The sequence below is a fragment of the Eutrema salsugineum genome, unplaced genomic scaffold (assembly GCF_000478725.1).
Source record: "Eutrema salsugineum unplaced genomic scaffold, Eutsalg1_0 scaffold_13, whole genome shotgun sequence".
NCBI lineage: Eukaryota > Viridiplantae > Streptophyta > Magnoliopsida > Brassicales > Brassicaceae > Eutrema > Eutrema salsugineum.
In genome coordinates this window covers 1,145,813-1,166,081 of record NW_006256885.1, presented here as the reverse complement: position 1 = coordinate 1,166,081, position 20,269 = coordinate 1,145,813, and the positions used below count along the sequence as shown (strand labels likewise).

The 20,269-nt window shown below is 37.6% G+C and overlaps 6 protein-coding genes across 7 annotated transcripts; 4 read left to right on the top strand and 2 right to left on the bottom strand.

Annotated features, from left to right (window-relative positions):
* Positions 1 to 502: 502 nt before the first annotated feature.
* Positions 503 to 4,715, top strand: LOC18023649 (protein PAT1 homolog 1). Its single transcript, XM_006406126.2, has 5 exons — positions 503 to 932; positions 1,435 to 1,589; positions 1,691 to 1,747; positions 1,954 to 2,032; positions 2,392 to 4,715. The coding sequence occupies exons 1-5, from the start codon at positions 881 to 883 to the stop codon at positions 4,401 to 4,403; spliced, it is 2,355 nt and encodes a 784-aa protein (XP_006406189.1). The 5' UTR covers positions 503 to 880; the 3' UTR covers positions 4,404 to 4,715.
* A 689-nt stretch (positions 4,716 to 5,404) lies between these two features.
* On the bottom strand, positions 5,405 to 6,110 carry LOC18023648 (protein JAZ13). Its single transcript, XM_006406125.2, has 3 exons — positions 6,004 to 6,110; positions 5,820 to 5,907; positions 5,405 to 5,707 (listed from the first exon to the last, which is right to left on the bottom strand). Exons 1-3 carry the CDS (start codon positions 6,075 to 6,077, stop codon positions 5,492 to 5,494), a joined length of 378 nt encoding a protein of 125 aa, XP_006406188.1. The 5' UTR covers positions 6,078 to 6,110; the 3' UTR covers positions 5,405 to 5,491.
* Positions 6,111 to 9,800: 3,690 nt separating this feature from the next.
* LOC18023647 (endoplasmic reticulum-Golgi intermediate compartment protein 3) lies at positions 9,801 to 14,045 on the top strand. Its single transcript, XM_006406124.2, has 12 exons — positions 9,801 to 9,897; positions 10,365 to 10,505; positions 10,599 to 10,689; positions 11,235 to 11,310; positions 11,417 to 11,484; positions 11,749 to 11,839; positions 12,273 to 12,382; positions 12,479 to 12,562; positions 12,910 to 13,056; positions 13,240 to 13,348; positions 13,449 to 13,568; positions 13,652 to 14,045. The coding sequence occupies exons 2-12, from the start codon at positions 10,429 to 10,431 to the stop codon at positions 13,726 to 13,728; spliced, it is 1,050 nt and encodes a 349-aa protein (XP_006406187.2). The 5' UTR covers positions 9,801 to 9,897; positions 10,365 to 10,428; the 3' UTR covers positions 13,729 to 14,045.
* A 154-nt stretch (positions 14,046 to 14,199) lies between these two features.
* On the top strand, positions 14,200 to 15,465 carry LOC18023646 (40S ribosomal protein S10, mitochondrial). Of its 2 annotated transcripts, none has more exons than XM_024159573.1 (2): positions 14,200 to 14,687; positions 14,808 to 15,465. In XM_024159573.1, the coding sequence occupies exons 1-2, from the start codon at positions 14,298 to 14,300 to the stop codon at positions 15,183 to 15,185; spliced, it is 768 nt and encodes a 255-aa protein (XP_024015341.1). In that variant the 5' UTR covers positions 14,200 to 14,297; the 3' UTR covers positions 15,186 to 15,465. The 2 variants fall into 2 exon arrangements, with proteins under 2 accessions (XP_024015341.1, XP_006406185.1); XM_006406122.2 differs by having other exon boundaries at positions 14,205 to 14,687; positions 14,805 to 15,465.
* Positions 15,466 to 15,770: 305 nt separating this feature from the next.
* LOC18023645 (DEAD-box ATP-dependent RNA helicase 9, mitochondrial) lies at positions 15,771 to 18,579 on the top strand. Its single transcript, XM_006406121.2, has 7 exons — positions 15,771 to 16,294; positions 16,407 to 16,534; positions 16,625 to 17,036; positions 17,147 to 17,245; positions 17,323 to 17,547; positions 17,636 to 17,797; positions 17,881 to 18,579. The coding sequence occupies exons 1-7, from the start codon at positions 15,845 to 15,847 to the stop codon at positions 18,289 to 18,291; spliced, it is 1,887 nt and encodes a 628-aa protein (XP_006406184.1). The 5' UTR covers positions 15,771 to 15,844; the 3' UTR covers positions 18,292 to 18,579.
* Positions 18,580 to 18,716: 137 nt separating this feature from the next.
* Positions 18,717 to 20,259, bottom strand: LOC18023644 (DNA-directed RNA polymerases II and IV subunit 5A). The gene is made up of 5 exons (XM_006406120.2): positions 20,119 to 20,259; positions 19,679 to 19,897; positions 19,241 to 19,420; positions 19,043 to 19,156; positions 18,717 to 18,956 (listed from the first exon to the last, which is right to left on the bottom strand). Exons 2-5 carry the CDS (start codon positions 19,877 to 19,879, stop codon positions 18,831 to 18,833), a joined length of 621 nt encoding a protein of 206 aa, XP_006406183.1. The 5' UTR covers positions 19,880 to 19,897; positions 20,119 to 20,259; the 3' UTR covers positions 18,717 to 18,830.
* Between the last annotated feature and the right edge of the window lie 10 nt (positions 20,260 to 20,269).

The following is a 20,269-nucleotide window of genomic DNA, read 5'->3' as shown; positions in this document are numbered from 1 at the left end:
TTAGACAGAACCAAGTGATAAGTGCTCTATATATTAGCTCTCCAGTTCTATTATGCGGATACAAGTTTGTGTGAAGTTTCTAGTCTGCTAACTATTAAACCATCCATGATGATGTAATAAACGATTATAATTACAATTTAACAAAAAGAAACTTCGAAAAAATCACAACAAAATATATTTTTTGAAAAAGTGTATCCTTAATTTATTTGAAAATTCATAGAAAGTGTATCTAAAATTTATATTCCCATAAATTCTCTTTAATTTCCTACGTAATAAATATGATTTATGAACGATTAGATATGTCAGAGATGACTCAGATTTATGTATGTTTTTTTAACCATTGCATGCTTTTTCTTAACAACCATTTACTGATTTAGGACTAATTTATTAATTAAGAGAAAATTGAGAAGCAGATTAAAAGAGAAAAGATTTCTCAAAAAATAAAAAGAGACATAAAGATTGATTAAACCGAGTGTGGATTTGCTTTGGCAAGGTCATGTGTCAATGTAACACACGGCGAAGGAAACAGAACAACAACAAAAAAAAGGCCATTGCTTTCTTCTTCTTCATTCGCTCTTCCTTTCTCTATCTCTCTCTCTCTCTCTCTTTTTTATCGCGGAGAGAGATTTTCCTTCAACTTTATACTTGTGTTTATCTCCCTTAAATTGAAAACCCTAGCAGCAATCTCAGCTGATTTTTTTAACTCAACCCCTTTTTCTCTTAAATTTTGTGTTTTTCTCTCGTATCTTTCGTTAAGAAGCCACCCATCTGAAGATTAGGAAAACCCTAGGCGCAAAAAGGGAGGGAACAGGATTCTCTTATGCCCTTTTGTCTTCTCGAGAGCTTCGCTTTATTGAAACCTCTTGTTTAATTGTTGATCATGGAGAGATCCGATTCCAGGGATTTGTACAACTTTGTTCGTGCTTCCTCAGGTCACTCCTCGTCTTCATTTTTGTAATCTCATCGAAGGATGTTGCTTTCTCCTCTTTGTGATTTAGCTGCTTAAGCTGGTTTTGGATCCGGTTTTGTGTATTGCTTGGTTCGTTTGCGAGTGAGGAAATCGTAGAAAGGGATGTGATTTATGCTAAACATCTGTGATTGTGTGTTCTATGATTTGTGTCACTGAGCTTATATCGTCTTTGATTGAATTTGTGTCATGTGAATTTCTCTATAAACAATATTTGTATACGGGATCTGATGTTTCTTGTACTGGATTAACCTTGAAGGCTTACGGGTTTGCTTACTTGTTGTTCTTATGCTCCAATGCATGAATGCCAAACCAATTCGAATACTCAAAAACTTATCTTCAAAAATTGTATTTTTAGTTAATCCTGTAAATGGGTAGGCTTTTTGCTATATGATTGTAATTACTTTTATCAAAGGCCAGAACTTTACCCATGCATTACTAACATTGTTTGTTTTTTGTATCTGCAGATCAAAATAGTTCACTCTTTGATGCATCTCAATATGAGTTTTTTGGTCAAAATCTGGACGAAATGTCGTTGGGAGGGATTGACGATGATGAAATGATCGCTCCTGTTCTTGGACATGCTGATGATGATGAGTATCACTTGTTTGATAAAGGAGAGGTAAATGTGCTTTCTCTGTTGAAAGCTAACTTCTTGATACTACATGCAGTAGAGAAATGGTTGAAGATTTTTTACTAATGCATACATGTTGATAATTCCAGGGTGCAGGTTTAGGATCACTGTCTGACTTGGATGATCTTGCGACCACTTTTGCAAAGGTTAGCATCTTTTTATTCACAGACACTATGATATCAATATCTTAATTTCCATGACCCTCATGTAACAATTAACTTCTTTTCCCCCTGGCAAGCTAGTGAAACCATGTCAGGGGTCATGCATATACCTGTTGCTTTTTTTTCAGTTTCTTGTTTTAGTTTTGACTTATTGTCAGTGATTTAACTCTTCCTGTTCTCATTTTGTGTAGTTAAACAGAGTTGTTACCGGACCCAAGCACCCTGGAGTTATTGGTGACAGAGGAGGATCAGGATCCTTTTCAAGAGAGAGTGAGTTAAATTCCTAACTTGGTTATTACTGTATACCTTTAAGGTTCTTTTCAAAGCCTGGTATATTTCTTGTTCTTCAGTTTTCCTTTTCTCTGCCCCTTTTTTGCCAAAACTGGCATCTGAGCTTGAATAATCTTTAGCTTTTTTACTCAGTAGACTTATTGTTATATCCTTTTCGAGTCCAGATAGTATGACCTGGTCTCTTTTTGGTGTGAAAGGTTGGATTGTAGAGATAAGTCGTGTTAGCTGAAGAAATCCTGTGGTTTTTTTTCCTGGTGTTGTGGTTATTTTAAGTTCCAATTCAGTATTCGTTCGTCTGAAACATCAGATTAACTTTTCTGACTGTACTTTATCTCTAGGCTCTTCTGCTACCGATTGGACACACGACACAGAGCTCACAAGCTGGTTGGACGAACAAGATCAAGAGGCTAATAGATGGTCCTCACAGCCACAATCATCAGCTCATTCAAAACCTTTGTACAGGACATCCTCCTATCCTCAGCAGCAACCACAGCTGCAGCACTACAATAGTGAACCAATAATTGTACCAGAATCAGCTTTTACCTCCTTTCCCCCACCTGGTAGCAGATCTCCGCAGGCTTCACCGGGAAATCTCCACCGCGCTCCTTCTCTTCCTGGTGGTACCCAGCTCACCTATAATCCACCTTCGCCGCTGTCAAATTCTAGTTTTCATCTTTCAGGAATGTCGCACAGGCCCCACTATGGTGGTAATTTGGCTAGATATGCCTCGTGCGGTCCTACGCTTGGTAACATGGTTCAACCTCATTGGGTCACTGATCCTGGTCTTTTGCACGGTGATCATTCTGGTTTATTACATAGCCTGGTGCAGCAACAGCATCAACAGTTGCCTCCTCGAAATGGTCTTATGTCGCAACAATTGATCGCCCTTCAGCAGAGACAGTCGTATGCACAACTTGCGGCGCTACAGTCCCAGATGTATAGTTCCTATCCTTCACCATCACGTAAAGTCTCTTTTGGAGTTGGTGAAGTTAGGGAACACAAACATAAGTCATCTCATAGAAGTCGGAAAAACAGAGGCATCTCCCAACAGGCATCAGATGCAGCTAGTCAGAAAAGTGAAAGTGGGTTGCAGTTTAGATCAAAGTACATGACTTCAGAAGAAATAGAGAGTATACTCAAGATGCAGCATTCTAATTCACACAGCAATGATCCTTATGTCAATGATTATTACCACCAAGCTCAGCTTGCCAAGAAGTCTGCCGGATCTAAAGCAGTCTCTCAGTTCTATCCTTCTCAGTTGAAAGACCACCAGCCTCGGTCTCGTAATAGTTCTGAACAGCATCCACTAGTTCATGTAGATGCCCTTGGAAAGATTACACTTCCTTCTATTCGCAGGCCACGTGCGTTGCTCGAGGTTGACTCTTCTGCTGTTTTCAACGATGGAAGCGCGGATCATAAGGGCTCAGGAAAACATTTGGAGCAGGAACCTCTTGTTGCAGCGAGGGTCACGATTGAAGATGCTCTTGGAGTTCTTATTGACATAGTTGACATTGACAGGACTCTCCAATCAACTAGACCTCAAGACGGAGGTGCTCAGGTCAAGAGAAAGCGGCAGATACTGCTAGAAGGATTAGCGACAGCACTTCAACTTGCTGATCCGTTCAGCAAAACGGGTCAGAAATCCGGGTTGACTTCTAAGGACGACGTTGTCTTTCTACGTATAGCAACTCTTCCCAAGGGTAGGAAAATGCTCACAAAGTACATACAACTTCTAGTTCCTGGTACTGAGATTGCTCGAGTTGTCTGTATGGCTGTATTCCGCCACTTGAGGTTTCTATTCGGTGGCCTGCCTTCAGATACTCTAGCAGCAGAGACGATAGCTGATCTTGCCAAAGCAGTCACGGTTTGCGTTCAAGCCATGGACCTCCGAGCATTGAGTGCTTGCCTTGCAGCTGTAGTTTGTTCTTCAGAGCAGCCACCTCTGCGTCCTATTGGAAGTTCTGCTGGGGACGGTGCTTCAGTTGTCTTGATATCTCTTCTTGAGAGAGCTGCTGAAGTAGTAGTGGTGGTTCCTCGAGTGAGCCATGGTAATAATCCTAATGATGGTCTCTGGAGAGCCTCGTTTGATGAATTCTTCAACCTTCTTACCAAGTACTGTAGGAGCAAGTATGAGACGATCCGAAGTCAGAACCAAGGGAGTGCAGCGGATGTATTGGAGCTGGCGATAAAGAGGGAGATGCCTGCTGAGCTTTTACGTGCGAGTCTCTGTCACACCAGTGACGACCAGAGGAACTATTTATTAAACTTTGGTCGTAAACCGTCGGCTGTTAGTGAGTCGGCGTCTCATGCAAGGGGTGGTCAGATCAACTCCGAATCTGTGAGGGGTTAAACGAAAGGAGAGAGCGAGAGAGAGAGAGAAGTTTGATATCAAAGGGCTTGGAAGATTCCAGTTCTTGGTTTTCTTGGCTGTGGATAAAAAACAGTCAAAAGGGTGTGTGTGTGGACTCGATCAGGAGCCAAACTTGTAAGTAACTTGGTGGTGTAGGAATCTTTTCACAAGGCTTTCAGGTGATAAGTGCTGTTAGATTCTCTGCTTTTCTTCTTTCCTTTTTTTTTTTTTTTTTTTTTTACTTTGAACTCTTTTTTCTTATTATTATGATCAGTGCCGTGTCCATGTTAAGGAAATGGAAACATTCGCCTATAACCCTTTGTGAATATAATATTTTGAGGTATATTTTAAAATTGAAATTTAGGTATAATAATAAACTATTTGACATAAATCCTATTCAACATATTTAAAACATTCCTTTTTTATGATATCTCTTTTGAATTAAATATAGATAGTTAGAAAACATTTGTGAATCTTCTATATGGGTGTAACACCATATATTAATCAAGCTCGTTTAATAGTTCCTAGTAGAATCTTTTTGGAAAGATTCTTGAAATTTCTAGCTCGTTTAAATGTCAGAATTGATTTTCTCGTTTTTTTAATATATCTTTTATATAATACTACAAATTTTCTGTATTGGTGAATGACTAATCTACGACTTGACTAAGCTAGTGATATTATACGTCGTTCACTAATCTTTGTTGGATCCAGCGAATTTCATGTGTTGCATTTCATATTTTGTAAAATAATAAAGTCTACACTATTTTCGCAGAGAAAGAAAAAGTAGAAGAGCTAAAAATATTTATAAGTTGTAACTACTATAAATTAGATACAAGACATCTGATACAAGCCATTCAAATGATTCGAATTTGTACAGACTCCAATCCAGTTGTATCACAACATCTTTGATTAAAAAAGAAAAAGAAAAAACTCGAACCTCATCGTCGAGTGTTCGGAAAAATGACAAGTGACAAATACGAGCTAGATATTTTCTTTAGCCCATATTAAAAAAAAAAAAAACATTCACTTTTTGGTTTTTGGTAGATAATTAAAGGGAAAAAAACGATCCAACAAAAAATAGATTAAAATCAGGTGTAGAAACTGTGGGAAGAAGAGGAAGAGGTGGATGTGGAAGTGTAAATGTGAGGTGTAACAAATTTGCTTCTCTTGTTCTTCCTCTTCTCCAAAAACCTCTTCACCGATCTCTTCAACGAAGACCTTAACGGCGATCCCAAGCTCACCGGCGCTAACTCTAACGCCGTTACTTCCCGCTCCTTGCTCGCCATCTCTATTATTGCCCTTATCTTCGTATATATACACATTCATTATTGTATTTATCAGTCACTAATTAAGAAGACAAAAACAAAACAAAAAACTCAACAAACATATGTATATACAAGCAAATAGAGATTTTACCTGGATCTCTACGTGATCATACTCTCGTAGTTTACCATTATAGAATGCATTCATCTCCTTAGATCTTGTCGCTGAAGATTCATTAATCCTATAGCCATTTTTGCAAAAAAGAATTAAAAGGTTTTAATTTTGAATGTGAATAAAAAAGGTGAATAATGAGGTTGGGTCTAAAAAGAAAACTCACGTAGAGTCTCTACGACAAGACTGAAGCGAAGAGGTCATCGGAGATAGGCAGAGATCTAAGCTGCAATTCTTCATGTTCCTCTCTTCGTTAAGATTCTTTCTTTGGTCAAGTTTATGGAAGTCAAGATAGAAATATAAACTATAAATAAGAACGTGCCGTAAGCTTTTTTTTTTTTCCGGGAAAAAAATAAATATCTGCAAATTTGGTCACATGCTTCATGTTTTCAACACGAGAGAAAAAGTATTTTTAAGGAAAATGGTAGGTTTTATGAAGGTTTAAAAAAAATCGTTAAGAATACATATATCAATCAAAGTGTCTGAGGAAGTATCTTGAGTAACGTAAGTGTAATAAATTTGTAATTTGATTGTAAGTGGTGTGTTTATAGATTTTGTACGCATCAAATTTAGACCTATTGTATACAATTTCTTGTAGAATGTAAATTTTAACTATAAATTCAGCGTTGAATCTTACGTAATGCTGTGTATATTGTGAACTCAAATTTTCATTTGTTGATTGTTAGTTAGGCTTGTTAAATGTATATATGTATTCTTGTTTCTTTTATATTCCGTGTTGTGTACTTCTGTTTATCAAAGTACATTTGAAACTATCAATATTTATCTAAAAAAAATATTAAGATATAAAAAATTAGGAACTTGATTTTTAGGTTTGTGAAAAGATTGGCCACATGCAGTGTTTGTGCCATGTGGGGTTTGAAGCCGTTTGGTTTAAATATTTGCCATAAATAGAAAGTCGATTCCTAAATGAGGGTGGTGAGTTCCCTGATTTTTATGTTGTGTTTATTGCATTACGGAATTCATTTCTTTTTTTATCTGTCATTTATTTTAGTCTGAGAACCGGAAAATTCTAGACTTAAATTGTCTTCTTGGTTTGAAATTGTAGACTAATTTATGTTTATTAATTAACGAACTCAATTAACCATATCTCAGTAGCTAGTTAATCATGTTACGAACCAAATGCTAGCGAGTTAGTAGTTAATTCCCACTTGTTGAGGAATTGTTATGTTGATTTATGCTGTGTATGAATGATCTAATCACTTTTATTTGATTAATTAGTTAAAATGATGTCATTTTTAAACTTATTAGAAGATTCTGTGAATGTTCTATATATACAATCACTCTAAAAGATTAGTTGTATTGTAAACTTTCAAATCACCTTCTACTTAAAAAAATTGTCTGATTACGAAAATCAAATTATAAATTGACGCATCAAGTTTGAGTAAAATTAGTTGAAAATAAAACTATTGTATGTATACACAAATTTATCTTAGAATATGGTTGAATAAAATTAACATAATTTGTCGCAAAATGTAATAAGAAATAATCGAAATTAAAGAGAAAACATGTCATAACTGAATGCAAAGTGAGATTGAAGTGGAAAGCCAGATTAAAGTTAAAAGGTGGGTATAGAGAAGTTGACATTAGTGGATGAAATAAGACACGTGAAGCATGTTTTGCAACTGTTGAAAAGTCACGTGTTCTCCTTTTTATTTTACTTATTTTAATTAAGAACAAAAAAATAAAAGATAAAAGACATGAACATAATTATGAACTTGTAGTGGACACATGGGAAATTAATGTGACTTTGATCGAAATAGTTAATTGTAAAGATGTGCGAAGGGTTTTGATGTCTAGTTTAATGTTAGTATTTACGACACTGACCATTTGGCCCACAACACTAATTTCATGTATTCTGAGTGGATGGTTTGAACATATTTTCTCTTGTTATTTATCCAAAATTACAATTAGGCCTTTCCAAAAAAAATTACAATTATCCAAAGGGTACTCAAGAATTTTGACTGGAGTGTTGTAAACACGACTGGTGATTAGCAAGAGTTTATTGTATTTTATTAATATGCTTAATACGCTTACTCTGAGCTAAGATTAATTAATATTAGTAGAGTTGAGTATACCTGCTTTTGGGGATGATCAAATGCGAATAAAACAATTCCACCAATCTATTTGTTTTGTTGTCTGAAAGTCATATGTAAAACGTGAAGTTGCTTTGTATAACAGAGTATCATTTGGGGTTTTAAGGGCGTTTAACCGCAGCGGTTGCGGTTGCGAGTGCGGGAGTTTGCGAAAGTGGACGATTGCGGTTTTGAGCGTTATTCAGCGGTTTGCACGACTGCTTAAACTTTTTAAAGCGGATCTGTTTGCAAGATATTTTTGACTAGCAAACCAGCGGTTGTTTTAGCGGTTAAACATAAAATTACCAAAATAAACATCATATATAATTATAAAAAAAACAAAAAAATTATATTATTATGATAAATATCAAAATCACTATTTCAAAATAATTAATAAAAATTATAAATAAATACTAAATAATTATTTTAAAAACTAATAAATTTTATAATAATATATTTTATTTCAATTATTGGGAATATCACCGAAAATTGTGTCTAATAATGTAATAGACTGGAAAAAATTTGTCTAAATACGTGGATCTTTTGGATTATCTTATGTATGATGTAAAATTTCTTCAATTGATCTAATCGATTTTTTTGCACGACCCTAACTCAAATCAACTCCAAATTGCTCATTAGTATTCAAAATACGTTTTTTCTGGAGTGTATTCAAAAATTTAGAATATTTATCTTGAAATTATTTTTCCACAATGATTCGTTGAATTAACGTACATGCCATCTCGTTTGATCATGTAACTTTCTGAAGAACAAAAAAAAAGAATTATAACAAACTAATTTTGTAATTAATAAGATACATATTTATAATTCTTACTTTAAAAGTGGAAACAAAAAATTAATATAAATGAATTAAACCAAAGTATTATGGCATTTACATGTATCTTAATTTTTTTCAACTGATATGAAAGTCATGATTAGAGACTAGAACTTGATAGAAAAAGTGAGAGGTTTAGGGTTTATATATATAGGAGAAGATTAGTAGGGTTAGGGTTTTATAATTATTTTTAACGTGATCTTCTATTTTTTTTCTAGCGTGATTTTTTTCTTTTAATTTTTTTTATCCAACCGCTACCGCCCGCAACCACAAACTCTGGCGAGAAACAGCTTTTGGATTTCAGCGGTATAAAACAATATGGAGCGGTTTACAGCGATTTCTATGATTGTGATAAAACGCCACTAACCGCTACCAACCGCAAACACTGTGTTTGCGGGTGATAGCGGGTAAACCAATCAACACCTTAGTTTATGGCGGGAAGTCTGCGTTTGGGCTTATGGGTCCCTATCGCTCAAATCAACTGACGTTAACAAGATGGCCCAATAAGTTTTCAGTTTGTTTTTTGTTTTTATCAGCCTTTTCTCAGCAACAACAGCAAATATCCATATGGAAATTACATATCATACGTGATTAATGTTACTAACTTACTATGTTAGCACTTAGCAGGAGCAACATATTAACGTGTTGGTTAAAGCTGGTCTAGTTTCCATTAGTAGCACATATATTTATCTAAGACTTAAACCAAGTAAAACTAGATCACTAATACTTTATATGGAATATTAATCTTTTTTTTTGTTTTCTTATAAAAATATACAAAACCTTGTAGCTAATCTTCATCTCCATAAATAATGACATTGATGATGACTCTTACCTAAAAACAAATCACCAAACGGATAGTAAAGAAATTTATCGAAACAAGTTGAGATAAAGTAGTTAAATTACAACTTTTGAGAGTATGTGGGTCTTTACGTAAATAATAAGATTATAAGTGGTGAAATTAATATTTGGTAATATGTTCAGGGTGCAATTTATAAAATTGGAGACGGAAGAAGAGACGCCGTTCAAACAATCGAGAAGAAGAGTCCTTTTGTTTGTCTCTCCGGACACGGAGATCTCTCTTCTTCCACATCCTTTCTCTCTCGGCGCGCGCTCATCCTCATTGACCTCGATTCAAGTACGATCTCCAAAACTGGGTTTTCCCAATTATCTTCCTTTCGAATATCTTAGATTCATCAGCATAGTTTTCGCTTCAAAAGATGGGGATTTTTCACATCTAGGGCCGGTGAAGATCATACTGGAAATCTGAATTTCGAAGCTGTAGTTGTGGCTATTCGAGCTTAGTTTTCAGAAAAAAGAAAAATATCCTCTTGATTTTCACGCTGCATCTGCTTGGTTGGTTATGTATTGATTTTTAGCTAGGCTATTTTGATAAACTGCCTTGGGAGCTATCTGCTTCTCTAGATCGAAAAATATAGGAAAACAAAGGAAGATAATTCGGTTCGAAAGGAAAAGTAATTGATGGTTGAATTGGTTTATTTAGTGCCAAATTATGGAATGGAATTGCATGAATTTGGCAATATTGTTCTTCACGGGAAAAACTAGGATAATAATTTGTATATCTGATGTTGGTTTGTGGTTTAGTAGGTCCTCCGAATTCGATTCGTTTAGATTTTTTAAAGTATTAATTTGGAGGGAAGCTGCTAGGATGGGTGTGAAGCAGGCCCTAAAGAGCATCGATGCTTTTCCCAGAGCAGAGGATCACTTGTTGCAGAAGACGCAGTCATGGCTTTTCTTTTCGCTCTTTGAGATCCTTTTTTTTTGAATGCTTGGTGTATGTGTTTGTGTTCGCTTATTTAACATCTTGAATTTATTTGTTGTTGCAGTATCGATCGTTGGACTCATTATAATGGCTACTTTGTTCTTGCACGAGCTGAGTTACTATCTTAACACGCTTACAGTGCATCAGGTACGTATTTAGTTCGAGCTGAATCTGGTGTTTTTCTGTTTATTGCGCTGACTCTATCCTTCAAACTGCTACGCATAGTCATATAATTTGCAGTGAATGATCTTCCGTTTCATGTGTATTATGAAACTCCGTAGATGGATGCCACTCTTTAGTTAATTAGTCGAGATTAACTGAAAGCCTGCCATTGCCCCATTGACCTTGTTATTGTCGTGAACTATGTATTTCTTCTCTAGGTAAACTTAACTTTAGTGAGGTATTGCAAAATGATTTGAAATTCCTAGTTGAATTTGCAGTGATCCGAGGTAATGCAAAATGATTTGAACGTCCTAGTTGAATTTGCAGTGATCCATATCATTAGCGAAATACACTACAGCAAACAACAAAAAAGAAAATTCAAAGTAGGGGGATTTGAAGTCATTCTGTTAAGTCAAATTCATTGTTACCGTAGGCGTTCTCTGTCCATGTGATTGGCTCGTAGGTGGCTTTCTCATTTTCTATATCTAATTATCGTAATCAAAATGGAATTTGTATCATTTTTTTTCTAGATGTCAGTAGACTTAAAGCGTGGAGAAACTCTTCCCATTCATGTAAATATGACGTTTCCGTCTTTGCCTTGTGATGGTAAGTGAAATCCATTGATCACATACTATTATTACATTCTTTCCTCCATACCTTCTGGGATACTTGTCGTTGTAGACTCCATAATTTGATCTTATTTGTTTTGTAGTATTGAGTATGGACGCTATCGACATGTCAGGGAAGCATGAAGTGGATCTCGATACGAACATTTGGAAGGTAAATTGAATTCAGATGCTAATTCAAATCACAAGTCTTTTCACATGTTTTCTCTTCCACCTTAATAAAATTACTGAAACTTATTTTGCGCCTGAAACATTATAGAGCTCATACTGTTCATATCTAAGTTAAACATTCTACCTGAAGGGAACTATTAGAATGTTTCTTTGGCATCTTTATGTCTCACTTCTTATGGCATTTTATGTAGTTGTACTGGTTTAAGGTCGAGTTATTTACTCACTTATTTTGAGTATCATTCTGCAGCTCCGTCTCAACAGTCATGGTCATATCATTGGCACAGAATATATATCTGATCTTGTTGAAAAAGAGCATGATCACTCGACTCACAAGCATGGTAACATTCTAAACTTTATGAGCCTTCTCCAAGTTTGTACCTTCTCTGAAGAGCTTCATTTCCCTTAACTATCGTTTCAATGTCATTGTCTTGAGCCTTTTGGAAGAACAAATAGTCGTGTACATGTTGGTTAGGCATAGATGTCAAACTTGTATTAACACTAGTGGCTATGTAACCTAATAATAGGACATGTGTACACCTTTTTCAAGTACGAAGTTGTATCTGGAGAACTGAATTTACACAAATGTTGTGCTTCCATCGAATACTAATGGGAATTTTACAAGCTGAATTGAGACTTATTAGTATGGTGAATCATAAAAAAGTCTCAGTGATAGTTGTCATCGTAGCTAAGTTTGTTTTAGTTGAAGATTAGAGACCGAATCATGTACACACTTTAATCTGATATCTTTTGTGCTTGCTGAACATGGCAAAGAAGAACACAAGAATGAAACCGAAGCATTAAATGTTCTTGGATTTGATCAAGCTGCTGAGACGATGATTAAAAAGGTGAAACAAGCATTGGCAGATGGAGAAGGATGTCGGGTATTAAGCTCTGCTCTTGTCAAATAGACAAACTCGAAATGTTGCCCTGTTGGCGTTTAGGAAAACAGAGACTAATCTTTTTTGGCTGTTTTCCAGGTTTATGGTGTCCTAGATGTACAGCGGGTTGCTGGAAACTTCCATGTTTCAGTTCATGGATTGAATATCTATGTTGCCCAGATGGTTGGTATCATTATCTCGCTTTATAAACCATCCTCTTAACAGAATTTAAGTCCAAAAGTTTCTGAAAACACTAACCAAGAACATACTTTAAACTTAAGATTAGTTAATTTAGTTTGATTAAGTACCATGTGACCATTTTAGAAGTTCGATTCCATTGATATGTCAATATGAAAAGTATAAAGCCAGACTTCTACATAGAAAGATTGATAATCGCTAAATTACTCTCATCATTTGCATTTTGCACCTCATTCACTGACTTTCTATATGATATCTCATGCTCGTATTGCCTATTTTGTTTTACCTAGATCATCCTTAGTATCTAACTAATCTCTTTACCCTCTAACCAGATATTTGGCAGCTCCAAAAACGTAAACGTGAGCCATATGATTCATGATCTATCCTTTGGGCCGAAATACCCCGGAATTCACAACCCACTTGATGACACAAACCGAATTCTGCGTGACACCAGTGGAACTTTCAAATACTATATTAAGGTGTTTATCTAATTCCATCACTATTTTTTCACTCATGTCTCTCTTTTGGCTGTATATTTTGTTATACTTCATTATTTGGTATCTCCAAGTCACTTACCGGTATGGCCAGCTTTATAATCCATTTCTTTAGATATGAATAATATTTGTAGCTTAGGTCACTGATTTCTTTCTGGCATGGTGCAGGTCGTTCCCACAGAATACAGATATCTTTCAAAAGACGTGTTGTCAACAAATCAGTACTCTGTAACGGAATATTACACGCCGATGAACGAATTCGACCGAACATGGCCAGGTTGGTCGAGCAAACTTCATTTCCAGTATTTACCTGGTTCTTATTACTCTGTTTCTGTTTCTTGATGACATCTTTTTACAATGCTTTTTTTCATTTTCAGCCGTCTACTTCTTATATGATCTCTCACCTATCACTGTGACCATCAAGGAAGAACGACGCAGTTTTCTCCATTTGATCACTCGGCTTTGCGCTGTATTAGGCGGTACTTTTGCTTTGACAGGTTCGTCGCATTGTCGGTCTTACTCTCAATAATCATCGTTCAAAAATCTTCGCCTAATTGCTTATGTCATGGTATTAAAACAGGAATGCTAGATCGTTGGATGTTCCGCTTCATTGAGTCTTTCACCAAGAAACCGAGTACCAGAAGCATACACAAGTGAAACAGAGAAAGACACTGAGAAACCTAAGAAGAAAGAAGAATCTCTCAAGTCCTAAACATGTATCAGCCTTCTGAGGAAACCCTCCAGAGATTACAGAAACTCGAGGATTGATACATTTGCAAGATCCAACCTCAGAACTGTAGAATCCATGGATAAATATATAGTTTTTTTTGCTTGTCCTCAAGTCTTCTTTCACTCTTATGTAATACTCTGATTTTCTCTGGTTAACTAGTAGAGTAATTTGTAATTTTATTTAACTTTGATTCCCGAGATTTTAGCATTTTTAACTATTAATAAAAGAAATATCGAAACTCACATCTCTAGCTCCATTGAATTGATTACAGTTTCTTCAAGGTAACCAAAAATAAAAAGAAGCCTCTCGTACTTGAACACGTGCTGCACGTGCAGGCGGATAAATACACTCGTCACAGGTGATTCTACCTCATAATCCTCTGTGTTTTCGCTTAGTTCTCTGAAAGTGATTACTCTTTGACTGAAACCCTAATTGGGAACAAAGGGTTTCTACATTTCTCTTATCGGAAAGCTTCACAGCCGTTGCATCTGAAATAATGATCACCGGAATACTCCGCAGATCTTCGCTGCCGTCGAGACGGACTCTCTCCGCCGCACTAACCTCCATTGATTCGTGTCTTTCCCACTCTTTCACTTCAGCCGCCACCGGAATCTCCGTGGAGCGTAATCTGATCGGAATTGGATCTAATGTCTCCGGCGACTTCATCTCTGGATTTGCTCCCGCATCGTCTCCGAACTCGATTGGTATTAGAGCGAGGGACTTTCACATTAGATCTGAGCCGGCGATGGTTTTCCCCGCGAGAATCGCGTTTCAAGGCTACGCCACGGAGCGTGAGAGTAGCGTCGGAGATTCAAAGAGTGTTTCTAAGATCAGAATTTCTCCAAAAAATGCCAAACAGTCGAGTAAGAAGGTGATTGCTCCTCAGGTATGTTTTTGTTTCTCATTTTGCTTCATCATATTCAGATACAATTTTTGGTGTTAATGTTGTTGAAAACGATTTGAGAACTATTGTTGTTGTTGCTGTGTTTGTGGTTTTAAATAGAAGAAAGAAGGAGAAGAAAGCACATCAAAGATCAAAGGAACCAGGATCTGCATAGCGATTCGGTCTTTCGATAACCCTGAAAAGCAAGCTTGGTGTCTTCCTCCTCACTCTCGTAAAGTCGCAATGCCAGACACGAGAGTCTTGTACACCGTGCTACGATCGCCTCACGTCGACAAGAAGTCGAGAGAGCAGTTCGAGATGAGGTTCAAGAAACGGTTTCTTGTCATCAGAGCTCAGAGCCACGAGCTGAGCAAGAAGCTCTTCTGGTTAAAACGTTACCGTATTCTCGGAGCTCAATACGAACTCCAGTTCCATTGCAAGACACGTTTGGACATGGCTCCTGTGTTAGGCAACATCAATGGCTCCAGTATTGGTCAATGAGAATTTAACAGGAAAGCTACAGTGTTGGTTTTTTTTTTTACCCGATCCTGCAATAATGATTCAAGAATTCAGCAACTTGTAGCTTTTTTTTGTTCTTATGTAGTAAACATGTTTGTTTTTTTGGGACGACTCTCAAAGACATGGTTTTAGATTGAGTTCTAGTGGCAAAAAGCTTCAAATTTAGGCCATTTGATTCATTGTATGGGTTTCATCATAGTCTAGACAGTCGGAGACGTTTGATGTATCTAAACCAGAGTCAGATTCATTACCGATCAGCTTAACCAGAATGCTTTGCTTTCTTGATTCAGTTGAGTTTTTTAACATCATTATAAAATCATTAACGGTTTCATTTAAAATCGGTGTTTCCTTCACATCCAAGTACACCTTTGGGGACAAGCCACTCTCTTTCCATTAACAGGCTCTCTCGCAAAGTGCAGGAGTATACCATACACTCACCCGCAGGTGATTAAAATAAAATACTTTTATGCCCTTTAGTAGATTCTTTCATGTTTTCTTCAACCTTCCTTCTTTCTTTAAATCTCCCTAAACCCTTTTGCCGTCTTCTCTAAAACCCTAATTCTCACATTTGGGTTTTCTCTTTCTCAGCATTTTGCTTCATTCTCACCAAAAATCCCTCTCATTCTCTTCTGGATCTGAAAATGATCAGCACAATACTCCGCCGATCTTGCCTTGGTGCGTCGACTCGGACTCGGGCTCTCTCCGCCTCTCTGACCTCCATTAACGCGGCTCTGTTTCATCATCTTTCTCCAGCCGCCGCTACAGTCACCGATCTACCCGTTAATGGACCTGGAAATGTCAAGCCTAGCGTCGCTCTCCCTCCGACTTCGAACCCGTTTGGTGTTAAAGCTAGGGACTTTCATTTTCAATCTGGACCGTCGGAGTTCAGATCGTCGATTGTTTCTCCTGCGGGATTCGCTGCTCAAGATTACGCCGCTTCGTATGAAAGCAGCGACGGAGGAGACTCGGAGAGTGTTGGTAGCACCAGCAGCAGCGGCGGCGACGGGCTAGCGATATCTGAGCTTGGTATATCGCCGGAGATTGTCAAAGCTTTGAGTGGTAGAGGAATCGATAAACTCTTTCCTATTCAGGTATGCTCTTCTTGCTCCGTTTTTGTTTGTAGAGATCATCAACATCGCTGCATCGGAGCAGTTTAATTTCTCTGTTTTTAACTGAGTTTTTGATGTTTGTTGGGTTGAATAGAAAGCTGTGCTCGAGCCAGCGATGCAAGGTCGTGACATGATCGGTCGTGCAAGGACTGGAACAGGAAAGACTCTTGCTTTTGGGATTCCCATCATTGACAAAATCATCAAATTCAACGCTAAACACGGGTTTGTTTTAAATTCCTAGATTTTACAGTCTCTAACGATCATCCGAGGTTTCATAGATTCACATTTCCTTTGGTTTTGTGTGTGTGACAGACGTGGGAAGAATCCGCTTTGCTTGGTTTTGGCTCCGACAAGAGAGCTTGCTCGCCAAGTTGAGAAGGAATTTAGGGAGTCTGCTCCAAGCTTGGATACCATATGTCTCTATGGAGGTACACCCATCGGACAGCAAATGAGGGAGCTTAACTATGGTGTTGATGTAGCGGTTGGCACACCAGGTCGTATCATTGATCTGATGAAAAGAGGAGCTCTGAATCTATCAGAGGTTCAGTTCGTGGTTCTGGATGAAGCTGATCAGATGCTTCAGGTTGGATTTGCTGAGGATGTCGAAGTAATATTGGAGAAGTTGCCTGAGAAGCGTCAGAGCATGATGTTTTCTGCAACAATGCCGAGTTGGATCAGATCACTCACCAAAAAGTACCTGAATAATCCTTTGACAGTTGATCTTGTGAGTAATCTTATACGTGCTTGTGTTTATATCTGAAATTGCTGAAATTGCTATCATTTACTGCAAATATTTTTAGTTGACATTTTGACTAACTGTGATGTGTTATTTAGGTTGGAGATTCTAGTCAGAAACTCGCAGATGGAATCACGATGTACTCTATCTCAGCAGATTCTTATGGCAAAGCATCCATTATTGGTCCTCTTGTACAGGTATGCTTTCTTTGCTTTGCTTTTAAACCATCATCTGTGATGTATGGCAAGAATTTATAACACCTTTTTTTAAACAGGAACACGGTAAAGGAGGGAAATGCATTGTCTTTACTCAAACTAAACGGGATGCTGATCGTCTTGCATATGGTTTGGCAAAAAGCTTCAAATGTGAAGCTTTACACGGTGACATATCGCAGAGTCAGAGGGAAAGAACACTTGCTGGTTTCAGGGATGGGAATTTCAATATTCTTGTAGCAACTGATGTTGCTGCCCGTGGACTAGATGTACCTAACGTCGATTTGGTAAGTTAAAAAACTACACTTTTCTTTTGTTCTTAACGAGTTCTGTTTCTCATCTTATTTAAACCCATCTTTTTGATTGTGTGAATAGGTAATTCATTATGAGCTTCCTAATAACACCGAGACGTTTGTTCACCGAACGGGGAGAACAGGCCGTGCTGGAAAGAAAGGAAACGCGATTCTCATCCACGGTCCAGAACAATCCAGGGCTGTGAAAATGATTGAGAGAGAAGTCGGAAGCCGATTCAATGAGGTTATAAATCTGTACTTCTGTACTCTCTTTGTTTCTTTTGTTTGAATGCCTGGATTTTAAGTTGGTATTTGTGTTTAATGCAGCTTCCTAGCATTGCTGTGGAACGTGGAAGCGCAAGCATGTTTGAAGGAATAGGTGGTCGATCTGGTGGGTCCTATGGAGGAGGCCTGAGGGATCGCGGTTCAAGCTTTGGTGGTCGTTCAGGTGGTGGTGGTTATGGAGGTGGTGGTTACGGTGGAGGTGGTGGTTACGGTGGTGGTGGTGGTTACGGTGGTGGTGGTGGTGGTTATGGTAGCAGTAGTGGCCGTTCAGGTGGATCAAGCAGCCGTTATTCAGGCGGTTCAGACCGTTCTTCTGGTTACGGGGGCTTTGGTTCAGGAGGTTCAGACCGTTCTTCAGGTTTTGGGGGATTTGGTCCAGACCGCTCTTCTCAGTCAAGTGGAAGGAGCAGCTTTGGTGGGTTTGGATTAAAGGATCCTAACAAATCTTACTGAGAAGTGTTGGGCGAGTTTTGATCCGACCCGGCAATAATGGAGTTGGCCTATGAGTACTCCGTGACTCGAGTAGAGTTAGTTTACAAGGAGTCAAAGTTATATAGTATAACTTTGTATCTCTGCCTTCTTGCCTCATAAACAAACATAGTATTTTTTTTTTAAGTTTAATGTCATATCCTCTAATTTATTCTTTTTATTTATTCTGTCACTGTCGTAAACGTAAACCATTTGGCCATCAGAAAAAATGTATGATCCAAAGCAACTCTAGATTTTATATAATTTGGTTTTTTTCAAGTCTTCTCAATGATGCTTGTGAATGGTAGTTTGATATCTTCTGAATCATAAAACTGTTGAACTAAAACTTGAAATACTCTTATTTGTGCCCACGAGAACTTGGCCATTATACAATAAACAGTTCATAGAAATACTGAAAGGTTGTCGTAAGATTGAATCACATTGTCAACTGTTTGGTACAAAAGCATTTCTCATATGTTTCATAATTCTAAGCGTTCCATTCGCAAATACAGACAGGCTTTGCCTTATACAACATAACGATAGGTAACATAACGACCCGCGGTTTCACTCGGACGTATGATCTTCACGACTTGCCCACGTTTTAGTCCAAAGTATCTTGCGATCGGATCAGTCACTTGGATCCTTGGAAGCTAACAACAACCACAAAAGTTCCCAAACTTCAGTTACACAAAACCATAAGAAACAATGCTTCTTTCTATCTAGAAAAGCTACTAACCTGCGTCTCCTTCACGGTGTATCTCTCCAGCAAAGTTTTCTTCTCTTCAGTGGTAAGAACTTGATGCTCAGGAACAAGAACATGTTCTTTGATGTTCACTAGCATTTCCGCCTCCTGCAACCACCACCCAAGCACGGTTTTTTAGGATTGTGATGTGGATACATCATCAAGAGAGCAAAAACCAAAGCGTATTTTTACCTGAAAAACTTCCAAGTGAAATTTTGAGGAGATCTCACTTATGCAAGTTCGAGCAAAAGGAGTCAAGTTCTGTTGCACCACCAAAATTGCTCTGAAAACATTCTCTGATTTCATCCGGTTCGTGTACATCTTCATCGTCTTAACTCCAACTTTCGCCTCATCAGGGAAGAATATATAGAGCTACAACAAAAGCATGAATCGGAGACTTAATACGAAGAAATCAAACGCACGAAACAATCATGCTCTTAGCTGCCAACAAAAGAGTATCTTCATCAAATTCTAGTTTTCTTTAATACTTCATTGTCTACTTACTAAATGAAAAGTTTCTCTACTAAGTAAGCTTTCGTTTAAACAATGATTCTGGAAAAACGAATCACCTAAAGAAGAGCAGATAGCAAAAGTAAAGGGAGAGTGCATATATTACATTAAGAGACATACCTGATCATTGTTATCATTTCTCTTAGCTTTGAGAGTAACAAGATCCTCCCTTTTCATGTTATCGCCATGTTTCCTAATAAACTGTCCAAGGGTCATCGTAATTTCCGAATCCGCGATAAAGTAGCCACGATCCTTAAGCATCTGCATCAACGTCTTCTGGATTCTGTACAGTCTTTTGATTTCTTCTTCCGTTAAAGTCATCTTTTTTCACCGATAAACCTGCAGATATAATAACACACACATCACACTGATTAGAAGCGATTCCCCAAATCAGGGTATTCACGTCACCGGAATCAGCTCGGCGCAACGATTCCATAAACAAGGTTTCAATCCCTTGACTAACCTAGGTCATAATTTTCAAATTGACCGAAACAATTAAGGTTTTCTCAATCTCAATGGAAAGCGAGAAAGGATAATAATATTAAATGAATAAAACTTACGTCTAGGGACAAAACCCGCGGGAAGAGGATTGAAGAAGCAATTAACAGAGAAAGAGAGGAGCGCGAGGAAGAAGACGAAGAAGAAGCGGCGTTCAAGCTTTCCTTTTAAGCTCCAAACCCTTTCTCAATTCTTATTAAATCAAAAGGTTTA